This window comes from Amblyraja radiata, chromosome 10 (genome assembly GCF_010909765.2).
Source record: "Amblyraja radiata isolate CabotCenter1 chromosome 10, sAmbRad1.1.pri, whole genome shotgun sequence".
NCBI lineage: Eukaryota > Metazoa > Chordata > Chondrichthyes > Rajiformes > Rajidae > Amblyraja > Amblyraja radiata.
The window spans coordinates 12,957,440-12,985,134 of NC_045965.1; the positions used below are offsets into that span (position 1 = coordinate 12,957,440).

General features: G+C 43.2%; 2 protein-coding genes across 5 annotated transcripts in view; one reads left to right on the forward strand and one right to left on the reverse strand.

Moving 5' to 3' along the window:
- The window catches only part of eef1aknmt (eEF1A lysine and N-terminal methyltransferase), a 106,067-nt gene that overhangs the window by 40,571 nt on the left and 37,801 nt on the right, over positions 1–27,695 (forward strand). For 3 of the 4 annotated variants that reach the window (XR_004413240.1, XM_033028064.1, XM_033028065.1), the window contains exon 1: positions 27,032–27,202. The exons of the other annotated variant lie outside the window; for it this stretch is intronic. Coding sequence is in view for 2 of the 3 variants with exons in the window: in XM_033028064.1 (XP_032883955.1) it covers positions 27,112–27,202 (91 nt within the window). In the remaining variant the exon portion in view is untranslated. Of the gene's footprint in view, positions 1–27,031; positions 27,203–27,695 lie in introns of those variants that run through there. 4 annotated transcript variants of the gene reach the window in all.
- Positions 594–27,040, reverse strand: itpa (inosine triphosphatase). Its single transcript, XM_033028068.1, has 8 exons — positions 26,939–27,040; positions 21,591–21,648; positions 21,435–21,499; positions 19,152–19,225; positions 9,246–9,277; positions 4,425–4,540; positions 1,553–1,629; positions 594–842 (listed from the first exon to the last, which is right to left on the reverse strand). Exons 1-8 carry the CDS (start codon positions 26,999–27,001, stop codon positions 710–712), a joined length of 618 nt encoding a protein of 205 aa, XP_032883959.1. The 5' UTR covers positions 27,002–27,040; the 3' UTR covers positions 594–709.

Sequence of the window (27,695 nt, forward strand, 5' to 3'; positions counted from 1 at the left end):
TGGAGTTCGCATGTCCGTGACTTTACTCCGGGTGCTCCGGATTCCTCCCCTGCAGGTTTGTAGGTTAATTGGCCTCTAAAATTGTCCCTAGTGTGTAGGGAGTGCATGAGAACGTGGGACAACATAGAACTAGTATGAACGGGTGATTGATGGCCAGTATGGCTAAAGGGCCTATTTCCATGCTATATCTCCAATCTAAACATTTTGGATGTGAACCTATTGTATCAACACTAAACAGGGGTAACAAAGAAAACTTGGTAATTTTCTGCAAGGAAGTATCCATCTAGTTAGACCATCCACTAGTTTTTGTCAGGTGGCCACAAGGAAGAACTGGTGCTTGGGCCTCCAAGGGCTGCTGGATCTCCTGGTTGCTAACCATTTTAACTCTCCTTCTGATTCCCATACTGCACTGTGCCACCTCCAATGCCAGAGTGAGGCCACATGCAAGCCCCCCCCCCCCACCTTTCTCCCCCCGACCCAAAGCTTCACCCATCCATGTTCAGCAACCCACTGAATTACTCCAGCACTTTGTGTCTTTTTTTAAATCTGAATGCTAAATCAAAACGTGAAAGCATCAAATCGACAACGCAACAAATAGTGGAAAAATGTCTTTATTTTATAACATTTTTAAAATGTGTCAAATATTTAGTGCCTTCTATTTGATATATTTATGACATTATTTTGCTTACAAAAGACGAGACCACAGTTTTTAACAGCTTTCCTCCTCTAGCCGGGCTTTTTTTAAAGAATCGTTTTTCTGGATGAAATAATCTGCCAATTCACGAAGTGCTTTATAGCGGTGAGATATTGTGTTCTTCATTGTTTTGGGCATTTCTGCATACCTGGGGAAAATTTAAGATTCAAGACTTTTAATGCAAATCATTCACAATATCTTTTGGTATAGATTCGGATTTATTATTGTCACTGAGATACAGTGAAAGGTTGTTTTGCATGCTGTTTAATCAAATCAGATTACATTATACATAAACACACACAAAATAGTGGGTTCTGATGAAGATAGGGTGGAATCATTTACATAGATTTAAGGTAGGAAAGACACAAAGTACTGGAGTAACTCAGCGGGTCAGGCAGCATCTCTGGAGAACATGGATGGGTGACGTTTTGGGCCGAAACCCTTCTTCAGACTGGAGAAGGGCCCTAACCCGAAATATACCTATCCATGTTCTCCGCAGAAGTTGTCGACCCGCTGAGTTATTCCAGCATTTTGTGTCCGTCTTTGCTAGAAACCGGCATCTGCACTTCCTTTTTAATACATAAATATAATCATGTCAAACCCCAGTACAATAGGTGGAGCAAAGAGAAAGATACAGAGTGCAGAGAGTATAATGAGAACAACTGGAAATGGTGCTAGATTTACAGGCGGAAGGAGATTTAAAAGAGGAAGGCAATTGTATTGGATGTACTCCTCTGGGACCAGCAAGCAAACGGTGGACACACTCTGGTGCCATCTTGCCTTAAGGACATGAGAACTATTCTCAAATTTAAAATGAAACCATGAGTTAGATAAACTACAACACATTCCAGCACTTACGTTTGGTCAAAGTTGTCTGGTTGAAAACAAGGATCCCAACCGAAGTCTCGGGGTCCCCGAGGATCAACTATTTTGCCCTAAACAACAGAAAATAAATCTAATTATTGAAGGAATACAAAATAGCATAAATGTGCAATTAAGACACTCGCATCCTATTAAAAATGTCTGCAGTCAGAATGGCCAAATTGTCACCATGTATTAACTGTACTAGAATGTAGCCGCAATTTCATTAATTTATTCCTGCCTTCCTCCAAAGGGAAGGGCTTTCCTAAATATATTTGTAAATCTTCTCTCAAGCAGAGCTGTGCAGCCCAAGCATCTGTGTGCTCTGCGTGTGGCATGAAGAAATTTTAAATGTTCCCCAGCGGAGTCTCACCTGAAGGTAGTCATTCATAATTTTAAATGGGAGTAGATTAATATCCATAAACAATTAAACAAAGCAAATGTCCACTTCTGAGCTGGGCCACGTCCTCAGGAATAAGCCAAATACTCGTACTTCCACTTGCTGTGATATGATAGTGACTGGAAGCAGTAAATCTTCCTGATAAATAACTCACCTCAATTTTCTGTTTCCATGCCAGGAAATGCAAAAATGCTGCCTGTCTTCATCGAATTACCCGACTTGAATGTACATATCACTGTGTTCTTTGCTGGCTTTTTTTTATGTTCTGTGTTTGTAAGGTTTCAATGGAGGAAAGCTCTCAGCTTAACTTCTCCCACTTTCTCGCGGAGAGAAGAGTGAAGGCTGTTCCTCTTCAGCACTAGTTGCAACAACACCCGAGGGTGCCAAGCCTTAAGAGTGGAGTCGCTGCTCATCAGTTTCTGACCAGTTTCTTTTAACTCTCAGTTGGCAATCGACCAATGCCAAAGAAAGGAAAATCTTCCCATTCTGTTGTGTCTTTCACAAGTCTTGCAGTCAATTAAATATAAACACTTTTTAAAAGTGGAATTTACAACATCCATGTGGATTTGCAAGATAAAATAATCCCAATAGACTGCTATACAACATGGCAATAGGTTCTTCAGCCCAACTTGTCCATGCCGCCAAAGTTGTGGCACAGTGGTCGTGTTGCTGCCTTACAGCGACAGAGATCCGGGTTTGATCCTGACTACGGGTGCTGTATGTATGTAGTTTATACGTTCTCCGTGTGACCACGTGGGTTTTCTCTGGGTGCTCCAGTTTCCTCCCATATTACAAAGACGTACCAGTTTGTAGGTTAATTGGCTTCTGTAAGTTGTTCCTAGCGTGTACGATAGAACTAGTGCACAGGTGATCATTGGTCAGCATGGACTTGGTGGGCTGAAGGGCCTGTTTCCTCGCCGTGTCTCTAAATCCAAAACTGAACTAGCCCCTCGTGCCTATACTTCTCCAAATCTTTGCCATGCATATATTATACAAGTGTTTTTTAAATGTTGTAATTGTATCCGCCTCTACTATTTTCTCTGGCAGCTCATTCCATATAACCACCATCGTGTGTGTGGAAAAATTTCTCCGAGTGTCTCTTTCCCTTGTCACCTAAACTCAAATCCTCTAGTGTTAGACTCCGCTGCGTTAGGGAATAAACTGGCTACTCACCTTATCCATGCCCCTAATGGTCTATACCTCTACAAGAGCACTCCTCAGCCTCCTACATCCTAGGGGATAAAAATAAAGACCCAGTCCTCCAGAGCCAGTAACATATTTAAAACCTTTTTGGATCCTTTCCAGCAGCCTTTTTTGCACACTTCCCAGGGCCCTTCCAGTTATTATGCAAGCCCCACCCGGCTTTGTCCAAGCAAAATGCAGTATCTTCCGTTTATCTGAATTAAACTCCTTTTGCCATTCCTTGGCCCAGTTGTACCATTAGATACCATTGTAATCTTGGATAACATTCATTGTCCACTATACCAGTTTTAGTGTAATCCGCAAACTTACTGGCCATGTCGCCTGCATTCCCATCCAAATTGTTAATATAAACAACAAACCACAGCGGAACCTGCCACCGATCCTTATGGATCAATTATTAATTAACAATTAACTAATTTGTTACAGGCATCCAGTCTGAGAAACAACCCTCTACGACCATCCCCTTCAATCTTAAAGCCAATTTCATATCTAGCTCATCCTGGATCCCAAGCGATCTAACCTTCCAAACCATGTCAAGGTCTTACTAAAGACCATGTAGACAACATCTAAAGGCACTGACCTCAATCTTCTTGATCATCAAAGAACTCAGTCAAAGCGGTGATACACAATTCCCCACTCAAAGCCATGCTGTCTCTATCTAATCAGTCCTTGCCTTTCCAAATACATGTAGACCTAACTTTCAGAATCCCTCCCAATGACTCCACAAATATTAGGCTCATGAGCTTGTAATTCATAGGCTTTTCCTCACTGCTTTAGCCACCCTACAGTCTTCCGGAACCTTACCCAAGGAAATCAGTATCAAATATCTCTGCCAGTGGCACCATGGTTTCTTCCCTAGCTCCCCACAATGTTCCAGGATACATTTGATCGATTCCAGGGATGTATCTACCTTCATGTTTTAAGATCTCCAGCACCTCCTCTTCTGTAGGATGGACTCTCTTCAAGATATTACTATTAACCTCAGTTCCCCAAGAACCATGTCTTTCTACACAGTAAATATAGATGAGAAATATTCACAACACTTCCTGTGCCTCCACAAAAGACCTGCATATTGATATTTACAGAGCCCTACAGCGGGCCAATATCTTCTAATTTAGGATAAAGAATAAAGGCAAACTCCACAGTAATGGGAAGAAGATTGTTCACCTATTAGTGTCCCATAAAAAAACAAAGATAGTGCGGGCAGTTGTACTCTTTGCCAAGAGATTGTGGCCCTTCTCACACATCCCCTTTGTAAATACCTACCAGAGTCTTCCCTCGAAACAGCTTAACTGGATCTTCTGGATTTCCTGTGCTATATGCAAAGGTGCAGAGTGCATAAGCTGATTTGTCTTCAAAGCCTGCCAGCATTTTATACAATCCTGGAAAGAAATAACACTCCGAATGGTTCAAAGTAGCAGATGTTATTGTGAAACATGTTGCAAAGTCTTTCTGATAATGGCATCTTCTCCCAAATTAGAACTAATGAGTGAACGGATCCTTAAAGCTATAGGGTAGATTTTCCTAGGTCAAATATTTTCCTGGGACTCAGCCCAGTATGAAATACTGGAAGATTGTAAGCTTGCTTTCTTTAATATTTCGTTTTTAATTCCCAAAATAAAGGTCCTCGGAATTGTGAGGGATTCTGGTGAAGATGGGATGAGATCATTTACACTGATCCAAGAGAACAGGAAATATACAAATAAAGTTCAGTCCTCTTCCTCTTTGTTCACCATTGGTCGGGGCCATTGAGCCCTCTGCAGTCGCCGCTACGGGCGGCCCGATGTTTCAGGCCCTCTTGCCGGGATGATGAAACTCCGACGTCGGAACGGAAGAACTTTCTCAGTGGCTTGCAGTTCCTGAATCGGCCACTTCTTACCGGAGATTCAGGAACTGCATGCCACTGAGAAAGTTCTTCCGTTCCGACGTCGGAGTTTCATCATCCCGGCAAGAGGGCCTGAAACATCGGGCCGCCCGTAGCGGCGACTGCAGAGGGCTCAATGGCCCCGACCAATGGTGAACAAAGAGGAAGAGGACTGAACTTTATTGCCTTCCCTCACAGTGGGAAACGTTGATTCCGCTGTGTGGGGATGTTTATGTTAAATCCTATATTGTGTTGTGTTCTTTTATTTGTATGGCTGTATGGTAACTAATCTCACTGTACCAATTGGTGCATGTGACAATAAATGTAACTTGAACTTGAGTTTGCACATTCTCCCTGTGACCGCATGTGTTATCCCCAGGTGCCCTGGTTTCCTCCCATATTCCAAAGACATGTAGGTTGGTAGGTTAATTGGCTTCTGTAAAATGCCCATAGCATGTAGGATGCAAAAGTGAGATAATATAGAACTAGTGTAATGGTGATTGATGGTTGGCATGGACTCAGTGGGCCAAAGGGCCTGTTTCCATGCTGCATCTCTAAACTAAACCCAATTATCCTGACTGATTGCTCCCAAACAACTACTTTCTAGTCCAAAACCTTTGTTATCACCATCCTTCATCCCAGCTTAGACCAGATCACCTATCAAGACACGAAATAGAACTCTAAATCTTTACTGCTTATCATCACATTATGTACTGCATTTAAAAGCAGCAACAGTGCCACATGCCTACAGAGACACATATTTACTTTTGTTTAGAGATAGAGGGGTCAAGGAAAGAGCGTTCACGTCGCGGCCCTGTTTTCATCAATCTTTCCACCACCAAGCACAAGAAGCACAAGACAGACCCCATTGTATGCAGATGCCGAGAAGTGTGTTTAGCTCTGGTTGAACAATTTCTAGTCTTGTGTGTGAACTCGATAAGAAGAGATATAGAAACAGGCCCTTCAGCCCACCAAGTCCATGCTGTCAATCGATCACCCGTTCACACTAGTTCTATGTTATCGGGACGACTGATGGCACAATGGGCTAAGTGTTCGGCTGGCAACCGGAAGGTAGCCGGTTCGAATCCCGCTTGGAGTGCATACTGTCGTTGTGTCCTTGGGCAAGACACTTCACCCACCTTTGCCTGTGTGTGAATGTGTGTGAGTGATTAGTGGTGGTCGGAGGGGCCGTAGGCGCAGATTGGCAGCCACGCTTCCGTCAGTCTGCCCCAGGGCAGCTGTGGCTACAGAAGTAGCTTACCACCACCGAGTGTGACTGAGGAGTGAATGAATAATGCGATGTAAAGCGCCTTGAGTATTAGAAAGGCGCTATATAAATCCCATCCATTATTATTATTATTATCCCACATTTCTCATCCACTCCCCACACACTAGGGGCAATCTACAGAAGCCAATTAACTTACAAACCCCAAAAGTCAGGATCAAACACGGGTCTCTGGCACTGTGAGGTAAAGCCCAATGACCTGCTCTGAACAGTTCAGATAAAGTCGATTGAAAATGTAAAGAATTAGCTTGTTTTGCTCAAGAGTACTAAGAGCTGTTGAATCCACACAGGTAAAAGTGAATCGAGATACAACAGTGATCTGATTGAATAATGGAACACAACCAATGGGTTAAATGTTCTAATGGAGAGACAGATTTCGCAGTGAAAGCTTGAAGACAGGTCCCAACTCAAAACATCGCCTATCCATGTTCTCCAGAGATACTGCCTGACCTGCGAAGTTACTCCAGTACTTTTGTGTCTATTTTTGTTGTTGAATGTTCTACACAGAATGTTTCCAGTTGTGGGAGAGTTTAGGACCAGAGGGCGCAACCTCAGAATAAAAGGACGTACCTAGAGAATGGAGCTGAGGAAGAATTTTTTACCCAGAGGGTGGTGAATTTGAAGAATTCATCGCCACAGACGCCACAGGTGAATGTTAAATTTGTGTTTATTGTGTGTTTTTGTTATTTTTATTATATGTACGACTGCAAGGCAACGAAATTTCGTTCAGACCGAAAGGTCTGAATGACAATAAAGGATAGTTTGACTTTAGTGGAGGCCAAGTCAATGGGTATTTTTAAAGCAGAGTTGGATAGGCTCTTGATTAGCAAGGGTGTCAAAGGTTACGGGGAGAAAGCAGCAGAATGCGGTTGAGAGGTAAAAATAGCTGAGCCATGATCGAATGGCAGAGCAGACCCAATGGGCCAAATGGCCCAATTCTGATCCTGGGTCTTTTGAACATATTTGATCTGCAAAACCAATGATGTAATCCGCTTCACTGCAAGAAAACAGTGAAGAGTTTGAGCAATCTTAAAAGTTCAAGGTTGTGATGTTTTGAATCACAAGCCAGTCAAGTGGCCGACTAAGAAAAGGGGAGATGCAGCGAGACCTGGGTGTCATGGTACACCAGTCATTGAAAGTGGGCATGCAGGTGCAGCAGGCAGTGAAGAAAGCGAATGGTATGTTAGCTTTCATAGCAAAAGGATTTGAGTATAGGAGCAGGGAGGTTCTACTGCAGTTGTACAGGGTCTTGGTGAGACCACACCTGGAGTATTGCGTACAGTTTTGGTCTCCAAATCTGAGGAAGGACATTATTGCCATAGAGGGAGTGCAGAGAAGGTTCACCAGACTGATTCCTGGGATGTCAGGACCGTCTTATGAAGAAAGACTGGATAGACTTGGTTTATACTCTCTAGAATTTAGGAGATTGAGAGGGGATCTTATAGAAACTTACAAAATTCTTAAGGGGTTGGACAGGCTAGATGCAGGAAGATTGCTCCCGATGTTGGGGAAGTCCAGGACAAGGGGTCACAGCTTAAGGATAAGGGGGAAATCCTTTAAAACCGAGATGAGAAGAACTTTTTTCACACAGAGAGTGGTGAATCTCTGGAACTCCCTGCCACAGAGGGTAGTCGAGGCCAGTTCATTGGCTATATTTAAGAGGGAGTTAGATGTGGCCCTTGTGGCTAAGGGGATCAGAGGGTATGGAGAGAAGGCAGGTACGGGATACTGAGTTGGATGATCAGCCATGATCATATTGAATGGCGGTGCAGGCTCGAAGGGCCGAATGGCCTACTCCTGCACCTAATTTCTATGTTTCTATGTTTCTATGTAAGTCTATTTCAATTATTTCTCTATCACTGCATGGGACTCGAGCAAATCTGTTCACAAATATTTCTGGGCAGCTGAAGCGCTGGATTTGAATCACACCTCTGACAAGCTCTTGTAAAGTAGTACAGCTGATGGTTATGGAGCGGACCATCTCTCTCTCTTAGTTGGAGGAGGATATGAGCTGGCAAACTGTCTGGAAAAATATACAGAGGCAGAAGAAAGAAAAAACTGAAAACACATTATCTGTCGATATATTTTAACTGCATACTGGAGCGGATGGGGTGGGAAAATATCAGCAAAGTTTTGCCACGATGTAACTGAACTTGAGGATAGTTTGAGTGGTTGACATCATGGCTCAATCTGCGCCTGTATTATGTTTGGGCTGGCACCATCTTTAATCATTCAAAGGAATGAAAAGCAATCAAGACTGAACCCACGTACTCCGTCCAAATCCTTTTCAATCATTTCTCTCAATCTGTTAAACTCTTTCAATTAAGGAGACAGATTGTTGAACCATTTTCAAATGTCAAATGGTTCATGATTTCCATTACCTTCTTACCCATTGCTACAATTTGCACCATCAACAACGTTTAATAGACATTTCATATGTTCATAGGAGCAGAGTTAGGCCATTCGGCCCGTCAAGTCTACTCCGCTATTCAATCATGGCTGATCTATCTTTGCCTCTCAACCCCATTCACCTGCCTTTTGATTGCCATTGACACCCCTACTAATCAAGAACCTGCCAATCTCCACTTTAAAAATACCCAAAGACTTGGCCTCTATAGATGCCTGTGGCAATGAATTCCAGACATTCCCCACCCTCTGACTAAAGAAATTCCTTATCTCCTTTCTAAAGGTAAGTCCTTTCATTCTGAGGCTGTGCCCTCTGGTCCTAGACTCTCCCACTGGTGGAAACATCCTCTCCACATCCACTCTATTGAGGCCTTTCACTATTCAGTAAGTTTCAGACATTTGGATTGGTACATGGACAAGAAAGCTTTAGAGAGATATGGGTCTAGGTTAGATGGGGCATCACGATCAGCATGGACGGGTTGGGCCGAAGAGTCTCTTTCCCATCTGCTAGACTTTATAACTCAACACTTACCTTCAGGTCGCAACTTTGTCAGGAACCATTTTCTAGACGGTGATGGTGGGAAAGAAAAAGTTTGTTATTTAGAAGTATTAATGAATCATAAGATCCTCTATTTATTTAGACTGTTTATCACTGATCCCAAAACTCTACTGCTGCCGGACTGTGCAATAAACAAAAAGCCAAAAGTCCCGAGTGCAACCAATGCGGTCCATATTTTAGTTGGATCATAGCATCACGATTACCATTACTGAGACTATCGTCCAGTCTAGATTTATGTAATTAAACTAATTCCGCTCCCTGCATGAGCGTAATTCCTGACACCCTTTCTCATGGACCCACTAAGCCCTGGGAAGCCATATTTGCCTCTTCACTCACCAAACTCCTAAGATTTTAAAGCCCCTTAAATACTCTGTCAGAGCACAGCAATCTCAAGTTTCAACTTGTGTTTATACATTTCCATCAATGGACTTGGTTATCTTTTACTTTGCAAAGTTGGGTTTAGGTTTATTATTGTCATGTGTAACGAGGCACAGCGAAAAGCATTCTATCCAAACAGAAAAGACTACACATAAATGCAATCAAGCCAAACCCAAGTACAAAGGGGAAGATACAGAGTGCAGAATACAGTTCCCAGTGTTGCAATGCATCAATAATGTATTTTCCAATAACAGGTTACCCAAAACTGCAAAGTATACAGGCACAAATACGGGAATTATTCAGCGGGTCAGCATCCCTGGAGAAGCTTGATAGGCGACATTTTGGGTCTGAACCCTTCTTCAAACAGGGTCCTGACTCAAAACGTCACCTATCCACGTTCGCTAGGAATGCTACCCGACCCTCTGAGTTATTCCAGCATTGTGTCTTTCGTTGGTAAACCAGCATCTGCAGTTCCGTGTTTCTGCAAATGATACACCTTAATGTCTTAATGTCTTCTCTTTCCTTCGACGCTGTGCCCTAAAATTCTATTGCCCTCTGTTCTATTTTTTTTCTACCTCCACTTCTAAGGATTCTCTCCATTCACCCAAATTTTTCCCAAACACAACTCCATCACCGCTCATATTTGGGGATTGAGCTACCTTTACCACTGATGAACATATTTGCTAACTCTTACAGACAGATGACAAGCAGCAACATTTCCTGCTGTCAGTTTACATTAGATTCAAACCTGTTAAATTCTTGCTTTTAGTATATGCACCTAGTACCGACTCCTGTGTTTGACATTTCTAACCTACTCAGTATTAATACCCATTAGTCATAACTCTGTACATGTTAGTCATGTAACTTTATATCCCCATTGATCTTCTTGTAATTCCACTATTTGTGACAAATCTTGCAAAACAACAATATAGATCTATAGATGCTGCGGCACCCGCTGCGTTTCCCCAGCACTTTTGTCTACCTTCGTTTTTCCAGCATCTGCAGTTCCTTCTTAAACATCTCAAACCATTACTTATTTTTAATTCAGATTGCCTCTCTAATTGTTTAATTTACAATTCTAGTACTTCAAAAAGGTTTCCCATCATTAGATCATGGTCTCAAATGTTATGATTTATGAGTCATACAGCACAGAAATAGGCCCTTCTGCGCAACTTGCCTATGCTGACCAAGATGTTCCATGTACACTAGTCTCACCTTCCCGTATTTGGCCCACATCACTCTAAACCTCTCCTATCCATGTACCCGCCCCAATGTCTTTCGAGTATTATTATAGTACCCACCTCAACTACCTCCTCTGGCAGCTCATTCCATATAGCCACCACCCTAACATAGAAACATAGAAAATAGATGCAGGAGGAGGCCATTCGGCCCTTCGAGCCAGCACCGCCATTCAATGTGATCATCCCCTATCAATAACCCGTGCCTGCCTTCTCCTCATATCCCTTGACTCCACTAGCACCTAGAGCTCTATCTAACTCTCTTAAGTCCATCCAGTGACTTGGCCTCCACTGCCCTCTGTGGCAGGGAATTCCATAAATTCACAACTCTCTGGGTGAAAAGGTTTTTTCTCACCTCAGTCTTAAATGACCTCCCCTTTATTCTAAGACTGTGGCCCCTAGTTCTGGACTCGCCCAACATTGGGAACATTTTTCCTGCATCTAGCTTGTCCAGTCCTCTTATAAATTTATATGTTTCCATAAGATCCCCCTCATCCTAAACTCCAGTGAATACAAGCCTAGTCTTTTCAATCTTTCCTCATATGACAGTCCCGCCATCCCAAGGATCAATCTCGTGAACCTTCGCTGCACTGCTTCAATCACCCTCTGTGAAAAGGTTTCCCCTCAGCTTCCCATTAAATCTTTACCTTCTCATCTTAAACCTATGTCCTCTTGTCTTTGGTTACCCTACTCTGTGTAAAAGACTGTGCATTCAGGCTCAGAATAAAGGGACGTACCTTCAGAATGGAGACGAGGAGGAATTTCTTTAGAGGTGAATTTGTGGAATTAATTGCCAGAGATGGTTGAGGAGCCAAGTCATTGGGTATTTTTAAGTGGAGATTGACCGGCTCTTGTTTAGCAGAGGCGTGAAAGGTTATGGAGAGAAGAATGAGGTTGAGAGGGAAATATGGATCAGCCATGATCAAATGGCAGACCAAGCTCAATGGGCTGAGTGGCCGAATTCTGCTCCTATGTCCTATGAAACAAAAAGTTTTCACCAGATCTCAGTACGCATGACAATAATAACCCGAATCAATGATTCATGGTTCACCAAAACTACGATCTGCTTACTTTAGAAAAGCAGTGATGAAAGTTCAGGATTTGGTAAACATATTTTCACATTTTCATAACGACGAGTTAAAATATGATTGGAACTTAAAACCCGATCTTAAAATGAGAAATACAGATGCCACTAAGTATTGTATTTTGTTATTTTAAGTACAAATGAAAGTCTAAACCCGACCTCATCCCCCCTCCCACCCCACCCCCGGAGATTGGCCTGTAGAACAGGGAATGAAAGAATGGTTCAGTTATTTTCTCCGGCATATATCTGGACCACAGAAAACGGGGTGCGAATGGAAACAGTCTTCCTATTGATCAATGGAGCTGAAGGTTTGAGGCAAGAGCAGAGAGAATCCGAGGATCTTGGTTTAAGGGACTGGGTGTCCTACTGTTTAATCTCTGGGACCTACACACAAATTCAGAGCAGATTCATAGCAGTCATTTAAGAAATTCATAGTCGTAGAGTTATGTACCATAGAAACAAGCCCAATTTGTCTGGGCCGACCAAGCTGGCATACTGGGGTAGTCTTATTTGCCTGCATTTGGCCCATATCCTTCTAGACCCTTCCTGGCCATACATCTGCCCAAATGTCTTTCAAAAGTCGTAATTATATCTGCTTCTAGAACTTCTTCTGGAAGTGCGTTCCAGTTTCGGGTTAGTTTCTGAGTGAAAAGGTGGTTCTCAAACTCCCTCGCCTCTCACTTTAAGCCTATGGCCTCCAGTTTTAGAATCATCTACACAAAAAAGACTGAATGTTCACGTCATCCAAGGTCCTCATGAACATGTACACTTTAATGAGTCATCCCTCAGGCCCTCACACTCCAGAGGAAAAAAGTCCCAACTTAATCAGCCTCTCACTGTAACTCAAACCCTCAAGTCCAAGTAACATTCTGGTGACACAAGGAACTGCAGCTGCTGGAATCTTAAACAAAACACAAAGTGCTGGAGGAGCTCAGCTGGTCAGGTAGCATCTCTGGAGAGGAATGGACCGGTAACGTTTTGGGTGGGTAAATATCTCCAGATTGGAGTTGAGGGCAGGAGGGGAGAAAGCTGGAAGAGAGGTGGGGGCAGGGCAAACCCTGGCAACCCCTTACAGCACCAGAGACTCAGGTTCGATCCTGACTACGGGTGGCGTCTGTACAGAGTTTGTACGTTCGTCCCGTGACCTGCGTGGGTTTTCTCCGGGATCTCCGGTTTCCTCCCACACTCCAAAGACATACAGGTTTGTAGGCTAATTGGCTTGGTGTAATTTTAAATTGTCTCTAGTGTGTGTTAATGCTAGTGTGTGCTGGGATAATGTTAGTGTGTGGGGATCGTTGATCGGCACGGACTTGGTGGGCCGAAGGGCTTGTTTCTGCGCTAACTGCAGATGCTGGAAAAATCAAAAGTTGACAAAAAAATGCTGGAGAAACTCAGCGGGTGAGGCAGCATCTGTGGAGAAAAGGAATAGGCGACGTTTCGGGTCGAGACCCACTCCAAACTAAACTAATTCAGGGAAAGTCACAAGGTAGCTGGCATACAAAGATCTCTGTCACCCAAACAGTATGAAGGGTATGCAATTTAGAAAATGATCCAGTATGTATGATCATCCTCTCACATTTGCTGGGGCAATATGTACAGTAGTGAGAGGCAGTGCAAGATAACAGGTCAAATTGTGGACCTGCTTTAAACATTTAACTTCCGCATACAAGACTCATTGACATTATACAGTTGGGGAGGAAATATTATGATAATTCTTTTTATTTACATCTTGTGGCTTGGATACTAACACAACTTCACTTTGAATGCCAGCAGCAATACATTATGCACACATCAAGATTAAACTCTCCTTACTCCACCCCAAGGTGCAAAGATCCCATAGCGAGCAAGATAGATCACTCGACGAAAAAGGGCAGATTCATGGGTAAATTTTCGGCCCCATTTCCGTGACCCGATTCCGTCTCCGCCATCTTTGTCCGCCATAGTGGCGCAAATATACTAGTGCGGAGACAGAAGCCGGTTACGGAAACATCCTCGTTAAAATCAAACTTCTTTGGTAAGAATCTTCTCCTCATTTTCTTTCTGCCTCTCTGCCACAATAAAAAGCAAAAAGATGCCTATGTTCCTTCCACAGCGTGTGGGGAGTCTGGCCCGGATCAGCACGGCTGGGACGCCAGGGTAAAGTTGCGGGGAGGTTTGCAACGTATTTTTATGTAATGTTGTCCCTTGTCTGGGCTGTCCGAAATAAAGTTTATCATTATATATACAAATCTGGAGAAATATATATTTCTCCAGAAAGACACACATACACACATATATGAATGTAATATAGATGTATATAATCATATAACACACATATATATATATATGTGTTATATGATTATATACATCTATATTACATTCATATATGTGTGTATGTGTGTCTTTCTGGAGAAATATATATTTCTCCAGATTTGTATATATAATGATAAACTTTATTTCGGACAGCCCAGATATATATATATGTGTTATATGATTATATACATCTATATTACATTCATATATGTGTGTATGTGTGTCTTTCTCACACAATCTGATCAGTTGTATGGTTGCTGAATAAAACCATCCTTAAGTTATACATCGTTTTTTAATCTATCGCAAAATAAATTTTATTTTGTTAAATACTTAATTTAATTTAGATAACCCCACCATTACAGACAGATCTCATTCCACTCTGGCTATTGGGAAGACCAGGCCCATTTTATTGTTGAAAAATAATTCCATAGACACAAAAAAAAAATCACAGGAACATTAAGGAACATTCCAAGAGCAGAGCAACTGGAATCTTCATATTGCTATTGTTTTCCAAATACCGCAGTTGTGAACAGTGTGATTAGATGAATTACTGAGTATAAGAGTAATACAAAAATCAACTCAAACATAGCACATGAGCCATTTAAAAAGAAAAGCTTTTTAAAAAAACATTAAAAAAGATAATTAACAGAATCATAATTTGTTAACATAATAATCTTTAACAAAATTTTACAGAATTATGATTGAACAATTATGAATCTAACCCTATATCACACACACAAACTGTTCCCCCGCAACGCTGATTACACTGCGAGAGGGATATACAAAGTCGGGTCGGGTTACTGAAATGGAGGAAGAAATGGCCCACGTTCAGCTCCGTTGCATACTACACGTCAGCCCATTGCATTTAGCAGGGGTGGACTATCTTGCTCGCTATTGGATCTTTGCTAAGATGTCAGGAGTGGACGTGAAAGTGGGATAACACAGAACAGGTGTGAGCAGGTGATCTACGGTCAACATGGGCTCGGTGGGCTGAAGGAGTGTTTCCATGCTGCATCTCAAACTAAAGCAAAACTATCTTCTGATACCTGTCTAATTACTCTCCCTCACCGCTCTACCAGCTATCCTGCCTCTGTACTCTGTTCTGTTGCAGGGACTCGACTATCCCTAAACCCAAGCAAAAGCCCATTGATCGACTGCATACACATTTTGAGAATCAATACAAAAGATCATACACAGCAGGGTGGAGCAACGGGAAGAGTTACTGCCTCGCAGCGTCAGAGACACGGATTAAATCCTGACTTCAGGTGTCGTCAGTGTACAGATTGTACATTCTCCGTGACCACATGGATTCCGGGTGCTCCGGTTTCCTCCCACATCCCAAAGACATGCCAGTTTGTGGGTTATTTGCCTTTTGTAAATTGCCCCAAGAGTGCAGGGAGTGGATGTAAAAGTGGGATAAGATAGAACTAGTGCAAATGTGTGATCGTTGGTCAGCACGGATCATCTAGCCTGTTTCAATGCTGTGTCTCTATAGAAAAAATGGCAAAGTCCCAATTGATTTCTTCCCAAGGAGTCATTTTAATATAAGTGTTTCTCCCTCATTCCGGATTCATGCAACAGACATCTTCCATCTCCAATCCTTTTGGCATTTTAAACATCTTAATTCGGGAGCCTCTTGTTCCTGCATACACACCCCACCTTGTTCTTGGCAAGGGTCAACTGGTGGTATTCGGCACCTTTGGATCCATATCCCAGGGCTGCAGATCTTTCCAAAGCCCAGGCTGAAAATGAGCAAACTCAGCACAAATGCAAGCCCAGCCAAAGTCTTGTAAATGTGTTCAAAACAAGTTCCATGGCAATCACGTCCTTCACTGACAGGACCCTGGATGTTCTCTCGGGAAGCATTCTTGAACTGTAGTCAAGGTAAAGAACACAATCTAATTCCCTCCAGCCAACTCATACTTCATAATTACTGATGGGTTCCAGTACAATATGCCGCCATGCCTTTATTACTATTTCTTCTGCTGTTGCCGTCTTCAAACAAGAGTGGCCCATTTATCATGACTGCATTGCAGGTTTAGTAATTAATGTATAGAACACAACGTGCTGGTGTAACTCAGCCGGTCAGGCAGCATCTGTGGAGGACATGGATAGGCCACATTTCGGGTTGGGTCCCGACCAGAAACGTTGCCATCCATGTCCTCCACAGATGCCACTGGCCAAGCACCATTAATTTTATTTAAAGTTTAGTTTAGAGATACAGCGCGGAATCAGGCCCTTCGGCCCACCGAGTCCGCACTGACCAGCGATCCTCACACATTAACACTACCTTGCAAACACTAGGGCCAATTATTTTACATTTATATCAAGCCAATTAACCTACAAACCTGTACGTCTTTGGAGTGTGGAGGGAACCGAAGATCTCGGCGAAAACCCACAGGTCACGGAGAGAACGTACAAACGCAGTGCAGACAGCACCCGTTGTTAGGATCGAACCGGGGTCTCTGGCGCTGTCAGGCAGTCGCTCTACCGCTGCATCATCGTGCCCCCACAAGGTCCCAGTGTCCACAGTTCCTTGTATCTTTCCATGTAATTAATGTCTGGCCCAATTAATAAGCCCCATGATCAGACAATTACTTTGTCGATTTATTAACTGTTGGAAAGAAGTTGTATCTTTCAGGCAATCAAGAATATACAGTACTACAAGGAAACAAGCCCCTCAGTCCACCAGGTCCACACCAACCATCCATCCTATGTTATCCCACTTTTCATCCATTCTCTGCACACTAGGGGCAATTTACAGAGGCCAATTAACTTACAACCACACACATCTTTGGCTTGTGGGTGGAAACCGGAGCACCTGGAGGAAACCCACGCAGTCACAGGGAGAACATGCAAACTCTGTGCAGACAGCACCCGAGGTCAGGATTGAACCCAGGTCTCTGGTGCCGAGGCAGTAGCTCTACCAGTTACACTATTGTGCCACCCGATTATATCTTGTGATATCTCATGGGTAGAAACAATTAATTGAATAGGTATCAAATCATGAAGAGGTGTAACACATGTACTACATTCTATTTATACTCTAGGCAGTCAGCAATAATTTTTTTTTTTAATATCGTCAACTGAAGCGGGTGCGAAATGTGTGTGAAATGTCTGCCACCCAGTGGCAACATCCAGTAGTGTGTCACATCGCAAACGGGTTTAACATAACCCAAAAATTGAGAAAGATAATGAGCACTTTAGTCAGTTAGACCTGAACAAACTTAATGTTCAACACAATAAAATCCCTGGTTTCCCACAAATGTGCCTTCTAATACATAACAAACCAGTGAAATTATAGCGCCATAGGCTCTGTCACCCAACTTGCCCACACCGGCCAACATGTCCCATCTCCACTAATCCCATATGTTTTTTGCCATGGGACCTATAAACAAGTCAGTCTGAAGAAGGGTCCCGACCTGAAACGCTGCCTGACCGATCACTCCTTAGATGCTAGGTACACAAAAAAGCTGGAGAAACTCAGCGGGTGCAGCAGCATCTATGGAGCGAAGGAAATAGGCAACGTTTCGGGCCGAACCCCTTCTTCAGACTGAAGAAGCGTTTCGGCCCGAAACGTTGCCTATTTCCTTCGCTCCATAGATGCTGCTGCACCCGCTGAGTTTCTCCAGCTTTTTTGTGTACCTTTGATTTTCCAGCATCTGCAGTTCCTTCTTAAACACTCCTTAGACGCTGCCTGACACACCGAGTTCTTCTCGCACTTTGCATTTTGTGCAAGATTCCAGCATCTTGTATCAACAAGTCATTAATGTAATGAGTGAATCAACTATGCAGTCTCATTAAAGTATGGGTTAGCTGCTTGCCCGAGTGGATTCTTATTCTAAAAAGGCAAGGAAGTACTTACCAAGTTATTATAGAAAGTGCCTAAAAATCTCAGACCAGCTCTACAAAATATTTGCTGAGAAAGATACATTTGCAAAATCGGATGCCACCAAGTTACTGGCTTCTCCCTCTTTTTGCATGCTGGAAATGTCAAATGCTAGAGGGCACCTTTAAGATGCGAGGTGGACAGTCTAAAGGAGATACGCGAGGCAAGTTTTTTTGCACAAAGGGTGGTGGGTGTATAGAAAGAGCTGCCAGATGAGGTAGTTAAGGCAGGGACTATTGCAATGTTTAAGAAAAAATTAGACATGGATAGGGCAGGTTTAGAGGGATATGGGCCAAACGCAGGCAGGTGAGTCTAGTGTAGATGGGACATGTTGGTCGGTGTGGACAAGTTGGGCCAAAGGGCCTGTTTCCACACTGTATGACTATGTCTATGTCTATGTCTAAGTGTTTCACCCCCTACCCACCCACCCACAGAGAGCCATAGATGACTAGATGAGGTGATGGAAGGAGATTCCATATGAGCATTTGAGGCCTTTAGGTAGTCACACGAACAGACAGACAATAGACAAGAGGTGCAGGAGTAGGTCATTCGGCCCTTCAACCCAGCACCGCCATTCACTGTGATCATCCACAATCAGTACCCCATTCCTGCCTTCTCCCCATATCCCCTGACTCCGCTATCTTTAAGAGCTTGATCTTATGGAAGCCTACATACCGCATATAGGAAGTCTTGAATTAATCAGACTGGACGGTGATATGGTGAATTGAAGGGCCTGTCCCCATGATGTACTGCTCTGTGTAACAACTGAGTTTTGCCCTCAAGGCCATTTTTGATTTTTGAAGGGTCCGTGAATACTGGTCTAGAACTCTGGAGATAATAAAGTGAAGGTTTGCAGAGCTCACCAATTGCCCCAGCACAGACAAGACAGTCAATGCGGCATCCTTGGGCTATAGTGCACGCCAGTAAAAGTCATATCATGCAGTAAATCTGCTGAATAGAGGAAACAATAAACGAAACAACAGCAACATTCAACTTACATGTATGGACCAGGAAGGCCACCCAGTGCATTAAAACACAGACATGTGTCTTCTACTATGACAGGTCCTTGGACCTAAAGGGATAAAGTTGCCATCTGTTAAATTTCACAAAACAAGTAGCTATACTCCAATGACCAAATTGGCTTTAGATCAGAATTCATTGACATTTGTTTATCGTAGCATAGAGCCCTCTAGAAGCATAGTTCGCTTACGTAAAATAATCCTTATTGAACTTATAACATAAAAAAATAGCTATTCACCAAGGCAAAGTGGTACAGATAGTAGAGCTGCTACCTCACAGCGCCAGAAACCCGGGTTAGATTTTTGCTTTAACCCAAAATCATAAGACATCGGAGCAGAATTAGGTAATTCGGCTCATTGGGTCTTCTCTACCATTCGATCATGGCCGATCTATTTGTCCCTCTCAACCGCATTCTCCTTCCACCTCCCTGCAACCTTTGGCACATTTACTAAACAAAAAACGATCAATCTCCGCTTTAAAAATATGCAATAACTTGGCTTCCACGGCCGTGCGTGGCCATAAATTCCACAGATTCACCATCTGCAGTTCCGTGTTTCTAGACTATTTGGTGACTTTTTACCCCCCCTTCCGCAAACTCCGGATTATTAATAAAATGTTAATGTCACAACTGCCACGGTGGGGATTTGAACTTGAGGGGGGGGGGGGGGGGGGGGTCTCTGGATTGTTCAATATAGATCTCTGGTTTACTTATACAGTAACGTAACTGGTGCACCAACCATTTCCGAAAACCCCAAGTATAGTGAAGACTGAGGAACAGATGACCTTTGCAGAACAGGACATGATGCAGGGCAGATCAAGGAAGAAAGAAAAGCAGCATAAAATTGATAATAGCATTAGATAAATGATATAAATCGAGGATATAGTATCGGAGTGATCGCGTGAAGGCAGATGTGATTAGATTAACCTGGCATCATGTCTGGCACGGACATTGTGGGCCAAAGGGCCTGTTCCTAAACTGTACTGTTCATCCATCATTCTAGGCAATAGACAATGGGTGCAGGTGTAGGCCATTCGGCCCTTCGAGCCAGCACCACCATTTAATGTGATCATGGCTGATTATCCCCAATCAGTGCCCCATTCCTGCCTATTCTGCTATGGAAGTTTGAATCTACTGTGTCTAAGAAAGTGAACTTTAGATCATTAAAGTGAATTCAGCTCCATAAAACCTTTGCTCGGCCGCATGTGGAATATTGCATGTAGTTCTGGTCACCCCAGGGGTAGTGGTGGAGACAGATATGATAGTGGTGTTTAAGAGACTTTCAGATGGGCACATCGGTGCAAGGAATAGAGGGATATGGATCAAATACAGGTAAATGAGAATCAGTTTAACTTGGCATCATGTTTGGCACAAAGATTGTGGGCCGAAAAATTCATTCCTGTGCTGTACTGTTCCATGTTCTACGTTCTAAATAAATCTGGAACTATAGGTAAATTGAATGTCTATGGAGCAGCCGGAGTAACTATTAGATTGCTGCAAGAGACCACATGGCTCTCCAATATCCTTTAGAGAAGGACATCTGCCATTCTTATTCTGTCTGGCCTGTTCATGTTTGCAGGCCTAATCAACTCTTAACTATGAATAGACACACAATACTGGAGAACCTCAGCGGGACAGGCAGCATCTCTGGAGAGAAGGAATGGGTGACTTTTCGGGTCGAGATCCTTCTTCAGATGTTTCGACCCGAAATTCCTTCTCACCAGAGATGCTGCCTGTCCTGTCCAGTTACTGCAGCATTTTGTGCCGATCTTCGGTTTAAACCAGCATCTGCAAGAGGACATAATTTGAGAATTAAGGGACAAAAATTTAGGGGCAACATGATGGGGAACTTCTTTACTCAGAGAGTGGTCGCTGTGTGGAATTGAGCTTCCAGTGGAAGTGGTGGAGGCAGGTTCGTTTTTATCATTTAAAAATATATTGGATAGGTATATGGACGGGTAAGGAATGGAGGGTTACGGTCTGAGTGCAGGTAGATGGGACTAGATGAGAGTAAGTGTTCGGCACGTACTAGAAGGGCCGAGATGGCCTGTTTCCGTGCTGTAATTGTTATATGGTTATATGCAGTTCCTTCCAACACAACTCTTAACTTTCCCTGAATGGAGGTAGCATTTCTGGATGTATAATCTGGCAGCATGACCATGTCACCCAAACATACAATTTCAAAAGACCGCGCCCATGTGAAGGACTTCTCCAAAAGACAACACGAGAACAGATGATTAAAGTCTTTGTGATGAACACTTACCTCTTTGACCGCTTCCTGGCATTTCTTTATTGAAATTTCATCAGGTTCACCCTGGTACTCTGGTACTGGAGGAAAATTATTAAAAACACAAACGTCACATCTTCTAATTCTCATCAAGTGTTACGAATAAGGTCAAACGAACAGGACGACACTTACAGTCAATCTTTTTGGGAACAAGTGTGAACGGGAACTGGTCACCTAGAATTTGAACAACCTGTAGGGGAAGAAGAAATAAAAAAGAGTTCAGGATTCCAACAAACGAACACAAACCTCTGACACCCGTACTAATCAAGAATCTATCTCCACCTTAAATATATCCACTGACTTGGCCTCCACAGCCTTTTGTGGCATAGAATTCCATAGATTCACCACCCTCTGACTAAAGAAAGTCCTCCTCATCTCCTTCCAAAAAGAACATCCTTTAATTCTGAGGCTATGATCTCTAGTCCTAGACTCTCCCACTAATGGAAACATCCTCTCTACATCCACTCTATCCAAGCTTTTCACTGTTCTGCATGTTTCAATGAGGTTCCCCCTCATTCTTCTAAACTCCAGTGAGTACAGGCCCAGTGGCATCAAACACTCATCGTATGTTAACCTACTCATTCCTGGGATCATTTTTGTAAACCTCCTGTGGACCCTCCCCAGAGCCAGCACATCCTTTCTCAGATATGGTGCCCAAAATTGCTCACAATATTCCAAATGCGGCCCGACCAGCGCCTTATAGAGCCTCAGCATTACATCAAAGATAGGCACAAAAAGCTTGAGTAACTCAGCAGAACAGGCAGCATCTCTGGAGAGAAGGAATGGGTGTTTTTTTTAATACAAGTCCTCTCGAAATAAATGCTGGCATTGCGTTTGTTTTCTTTACTACTGATTCGACTTGCAGATTAACTTTTTGGAAATCATATACCAGCACTCCCAAGTCCCTTTGCACATTTCTGGATTCTCTCCCCATTTAGAAAATAATCTACACCTTTATTTCACTCCCCTTTTCTCCTCAACTGATACCCTCGTCTCCTTTTCATTTCTGGTCTTTGTTCACCCATCCCCCAATCAAACTCCCCTCATCTGTATCCACCTATCACTGGCCAGGGTTTGTCCCACCCCCACCTCTCTTTCCAGTTTCTCCCCACTACTAAAAAGTCTGAAGAAGGGTCCCAACATTAAATGTCCCCCATCCACATCCTCCAGAGATGCTGCCTGACCCACTGAGCTTTGTGTTTTTTTTGTAAACCAGCACCAGGAAAGAATAGAGATCCCCAGGTCCTCACCTTCCATGACAAATACCTCTACATCTAACGAAGCATCCTTCACAATTTCTGCCAGCTCCAACAAGATCCTGCTAAATACATGTATTCCTTTCACCACTCTGAAGGGATCATTCCTTTGGTTACTCTCTGGTACATTTTTCCATGCAACAACCACAGGGGATGCAACACCTATCCCAATTTCACTGCTTCCCTTCCTAGAATCCAGGGGCCTAGGTGGTGCAATGATAGACCTGCACCCAATCCAGTGTACTCAACCCTTTCAGAGTTTACAATCTGCTCAGCTTGATAATTGAGAAACCAAACCATTTAGATGATCACTTTTGGAAGAAACTAAAGCTTTAAAGCACATGCCAACATTCAGGAACAGGTTATTCTCCACTTATCAGTCTACTGAACAGTTCCCTCATAAGTTAAGAATGTAACCCTGATCTTCCAACCTACCTCATTGCAGTGCTTGCACTTTAAAAATAAATATCTGCACTTTCACTATAATTGTAACACTATATTCTGTACACTGCCAATTTATTTTGCACTACTGTTGTATTTGTGCATGGTTTGATTGTATTCATGCATAGTATGATTTGACTGCATGGCACAAAAGGATTTCCGCAGTATCTCAGTACACGTGGCAACATTAAGTCAATAACAATGGCCATGTTCAGTTTTCAAGAACAATTGAACTTTCTCTGGCCTGCCACTTTAATTCTCCATCCCGGTCCCATCTTGATCTTTCTTTGATCTCCTGCACAGTTACAACAGGACCAGTAACTGTACACCATCTTCCATTTGGACATGTTGCAGTTTTCCAGACTATGTATATGCAGACTCAAGAATCAGACGGTACATGAGCAGTGGTGTACGTTTAAAGGTCTACTGTATAACCTTCAAGATAAATTTATTCCTATGAAGAAAAAAAGGGGTAAGGGTAAGAACAGTCAGCCATGGCTCAGTAAAGCTATAAAGGATAGTATTCGACTGAAGGCAAGGGCATACAAGGTAGCCAGAGGTAGTGGGAGGGTAGAGGATTGGGAAGCATTTAAAGGTCAGCAAAAAGTAACTAAGAGATTAATTAAGACGGGGAAAATAGGCTATGAAAGGGATTTAGCGAACAACATAAAAACTAATAGTAAGAGTTTTTATAGCTATATAAGAAGAAAAAGGGTGGTTAAGGTGAACGTTGGTCCATTGGAGAGTGAGACTGGGGAGTTGTTGGTGGGGAACATGGAAATGGCAAAGGCATTAAACGAGTATTTTGTATCAGTCTTCACCATAGAAGACACAAAAAATATTCCAACGCTGGATAAACAGGAGGCGGTAGGAATGGAGGAGCTAAATACTATTAAGATCACCAAGGAGGTGGTATTAGGGAAATTAATGGGACTGAAGGAGGATAAATCCCCTGGACCTGATGGATTACATCCAAGGGTCTTGAGGGAGATAGCAGTGGGGATTGTGGATGCATTGGTGATAATTTTCCAAAACTCCCTGGAGGCAGGAACGGTCCCAGTGGATTGGAAAATGGCCAATGTAACACCTATATTTAAAAAAGGAAGTAAACAGAAGGCGGGTAACTATAGACCGGTTAGTCTAACATCGGTGGTGGGTAAAATGTTGGAGACAATTATTAAAGAATCACTAACGGGCCACTTGGATAAACATGAATTCATCAGACAGAACCAGCATGGTTTTGTGAAGGGGAAGTCGTGTTTAACGAATCTGCTCGAATTCTTTGAGGAAGTAACAGGCCGAGTGGATAAAGGGGAACCGGTGGATGTGGTATACTTGGACTTCCAAAAGGCTTTTGACAAGGTGCCACATAAGAGACTATTGCTAAAAATAAAAAATTGTGGGATTGGGGGTAATATATTAGCATGGGTAGAGGATTGGCTAACGAATAGGAAGCAGAGAGTGGGGATAAATGGTTCATACTCGGGATGGCAACCGGTAACTAGCGGGGTTCCGCAAGGGTCGGTGCTGGGACCACAGTTGTTCACAATTTATATAAATGATTTGGAGGAGGGGACCAAGTGTAATATATCAAAATTTGCGGACGATACGAAAATGGGAGGGAAAGTAGGGGATGAGGAGGATAGGAAGTGTCTGCAAAAGGATATAGATAAGCTAGGTGAGTGGGCAACAACTTGGCAGATGAAATTTAATACTAATAAATGTGAGGTCATTCACTTTGGGGAAAAAATGATAGGGCAAGTTATTTTCTAAATGAGGAGGAGCTGCGTTGTAATGCAACGCAAAGGGATCTAGGGGTATTAGTACATGAATCACTTAAAGTCAGTATGCAGGTGCAGCAAGCAATCAGGAAGGCCAATGGAGTTTTGGCCTTTATTGCTAAGGGGATTGAGTATAAAAACACGGAGGTCTTGCTGCAGCTGTACACGGTATTAGTGAGACCACATTTGGAATACTGTGTACAGTTCTGGGGTCCATACTTAAGAAAGGATGTACTAGCCCTGGAGGCAGTGCAGCGAAGGTTTACTAGATTAATTCCTGCAATGAGGGGATTGACATATGAGGAAAGGTTAAGTAAGCTGGGACTCTACTCTTTGGAGTTTAGAAGAATGAGAGGCGATCTCATTGAAACGTATAAGATCGTGAGGGGCCTTGATCGGGTGGATGCACCGAGGATGTTCCCAATGATCGGGGAGGCTAGAACTAGGGGACATAGTTGCAGAGTGAGGGGGGGCTCTTTTAAAACTGAGATGAGGAAGAACTTCTTCACCCAGAGGGTGGTTAGTTTGTGGAATTCACTGCCCCAGGGAGCAGTGGAAGCAGAAACGTTAAATTTATTTAAGTCAAAAATAGATGGTTTTTTAGCTGCCAAGGGGATAAGGGGCTACGGGGAGAGGGCAGGGATATGGACCTAGGTATGGTTAGTATAGTAGACCTGAGTGATCTCCTGGACAAGTGTCGATCGCCTGGATTGGGGTCGGAGAGGAATTTCCCGGATTTTTTTCCCGAATTGGACCTGGGTTTTTATCCGGTTTTTTGCCTCCCCCAGGAGATCACGCGGTTCTTGGGGTGGAGAGGGGTGATAGCGGTATAGAGGGGAGGGTAGTGTCTTGTGTTCTGTGTCTTGTGTCTACTGTTTGTGGGTAAGTGTGTCTGTTTAGTGTTCAGCCATGAGTGAATGGCGGTGCGGGCTCGACGGACCTGATGGTCTACTCTCGCACCTACTTTCTATGATTCTATGATTCTATGAGTCTTTCAACTCTCTGAATCTTTTCAATCGTCTGTCTGTTGTCCTTGAGTTCAGCGTGATTATATATCATCTGATTAGATTGGAAAGCGTGCAAAACAAAGGTTTTTACTGGACCTCAGTACACATGACAATAATAATCTTAAACATGTTCATGGGATCCCTATCCAATTGGGATAAATTGAGTCTGAAGACTCACCTATCCTTGTTGTCCAGAGATGCTGCCTGACCCACCGAGTCACTCCAGCACTTTGTCTTTTTGTGATAAAAGAGTATCTGCAATTCCCTGTATCTCTGTGGGATAAATTGCTGTTTGAGCATCTAGTGGAATTTACATGATTTAAAACAATCGAAAATCTTCTTAAGACTAACAAGTTGTCCCCAAACATTTGTCATTTTGAGTAGTCCCATCCATATATTGCATTGAGAAGTTTTACTAGGCGTTCAGCATTCCACCAATCATTTTTCTTGAAATGTGTATCCAACACTGTGAAAATATAGTGCAACTGCAAAGCAATTAGAACAAATAAGAATAAACCAGTTGCTAAACACATTAACTCCCCCTACCATACTGACCTTTCTGTCCTGGGCCTCCTCCAACTGTCAGAGTGAGGGTCAACGCCAATTCGAGGAACAACACCTCATATTTCGCTTGCGCAGTCACTTTCACTCCCTTGCCTCCTCACCGTGGTTCTCTGGATAGTTTCACTGTCCTCCTAATTAATTTTTCTGATTGTATGCCTCGTTGTCACCTTCCCCCTAACTAACAATGAACCATTCAACATTTTCTTGATAGTCGTCTGCTTTGATCTAACATTGTCACACCTTACCCTTCCATATCTCAGGTCTCCCTCTCCCCTGAGGCTGAAGAAGGGTCGCGACCCGAAATGTCACCCATTCCTTCTCTCCGGAGAAGTCTGTCCCGTTGTCCCATTCCAGCATGTTGTGTCTATCTTAGGTGTAAACCACCACCTGCAGTTCCTTCCTGTATATTAGAATGAAATAACCCGACCCACCTCCTCCAATTTCTTAGCGTTACCAGTAACAAACACCACACTTCCAACGTGTTTGCCAGCCATCGTTGCCTTTAGCGGTGTTGCAGAGAGAGCAAAACGCTTCCGGGTGAGAGTAGGAAGAGGCCTCCGCTGATTGGTGGGCGTTCAATTTGCTACATTGCATCGACCAATAGATGAGCCTAGAGATTGTTTCACAGTCCAATCGGAGTCATTGGAACGTTGAACTGGATGGGATTGCGCGCCCTGAAACTGACAAGGGAGCAGGTAATTGAGACATTACAGATCTAGAGACATTACAGAACGAAATCTTTCTTATCTTTTCCCTCTCACTAAACGCTTCGGGTCCGTGCATTGACGGCGGAAAATGTAGGAGAAGAAAAAAACAGAAATACTCGAGGAAGTTATACGTTTGTAGAGTAGAAACAAGGAACTGCAGATGCTGGTTTACAAAAAAAGTCACAAAGCGGTGGAGTAACTCAGCGGGTCGGACACCATCTGAGAAGGTGTTCAAAGTAAAGCATCTGTTTATCAAACTCCTCCCCCTCCCCACGTAAAATCATCGTAAATCTTCTGTAGCCTTTCCAGTTTAACAACATCGTTACCTGTCCACGTGTTACCACCCCCCCGTCCCCCCCGTTTTCCATGTCATTCCTCTTCTCTCTTTATCTGACACCCTTTTATGTCCTTTTCACCTCTGGCCTTTGTCACTACCTCCATCCATCTACTGATCAACTCCCCCCACCCACCTCCTAACCTG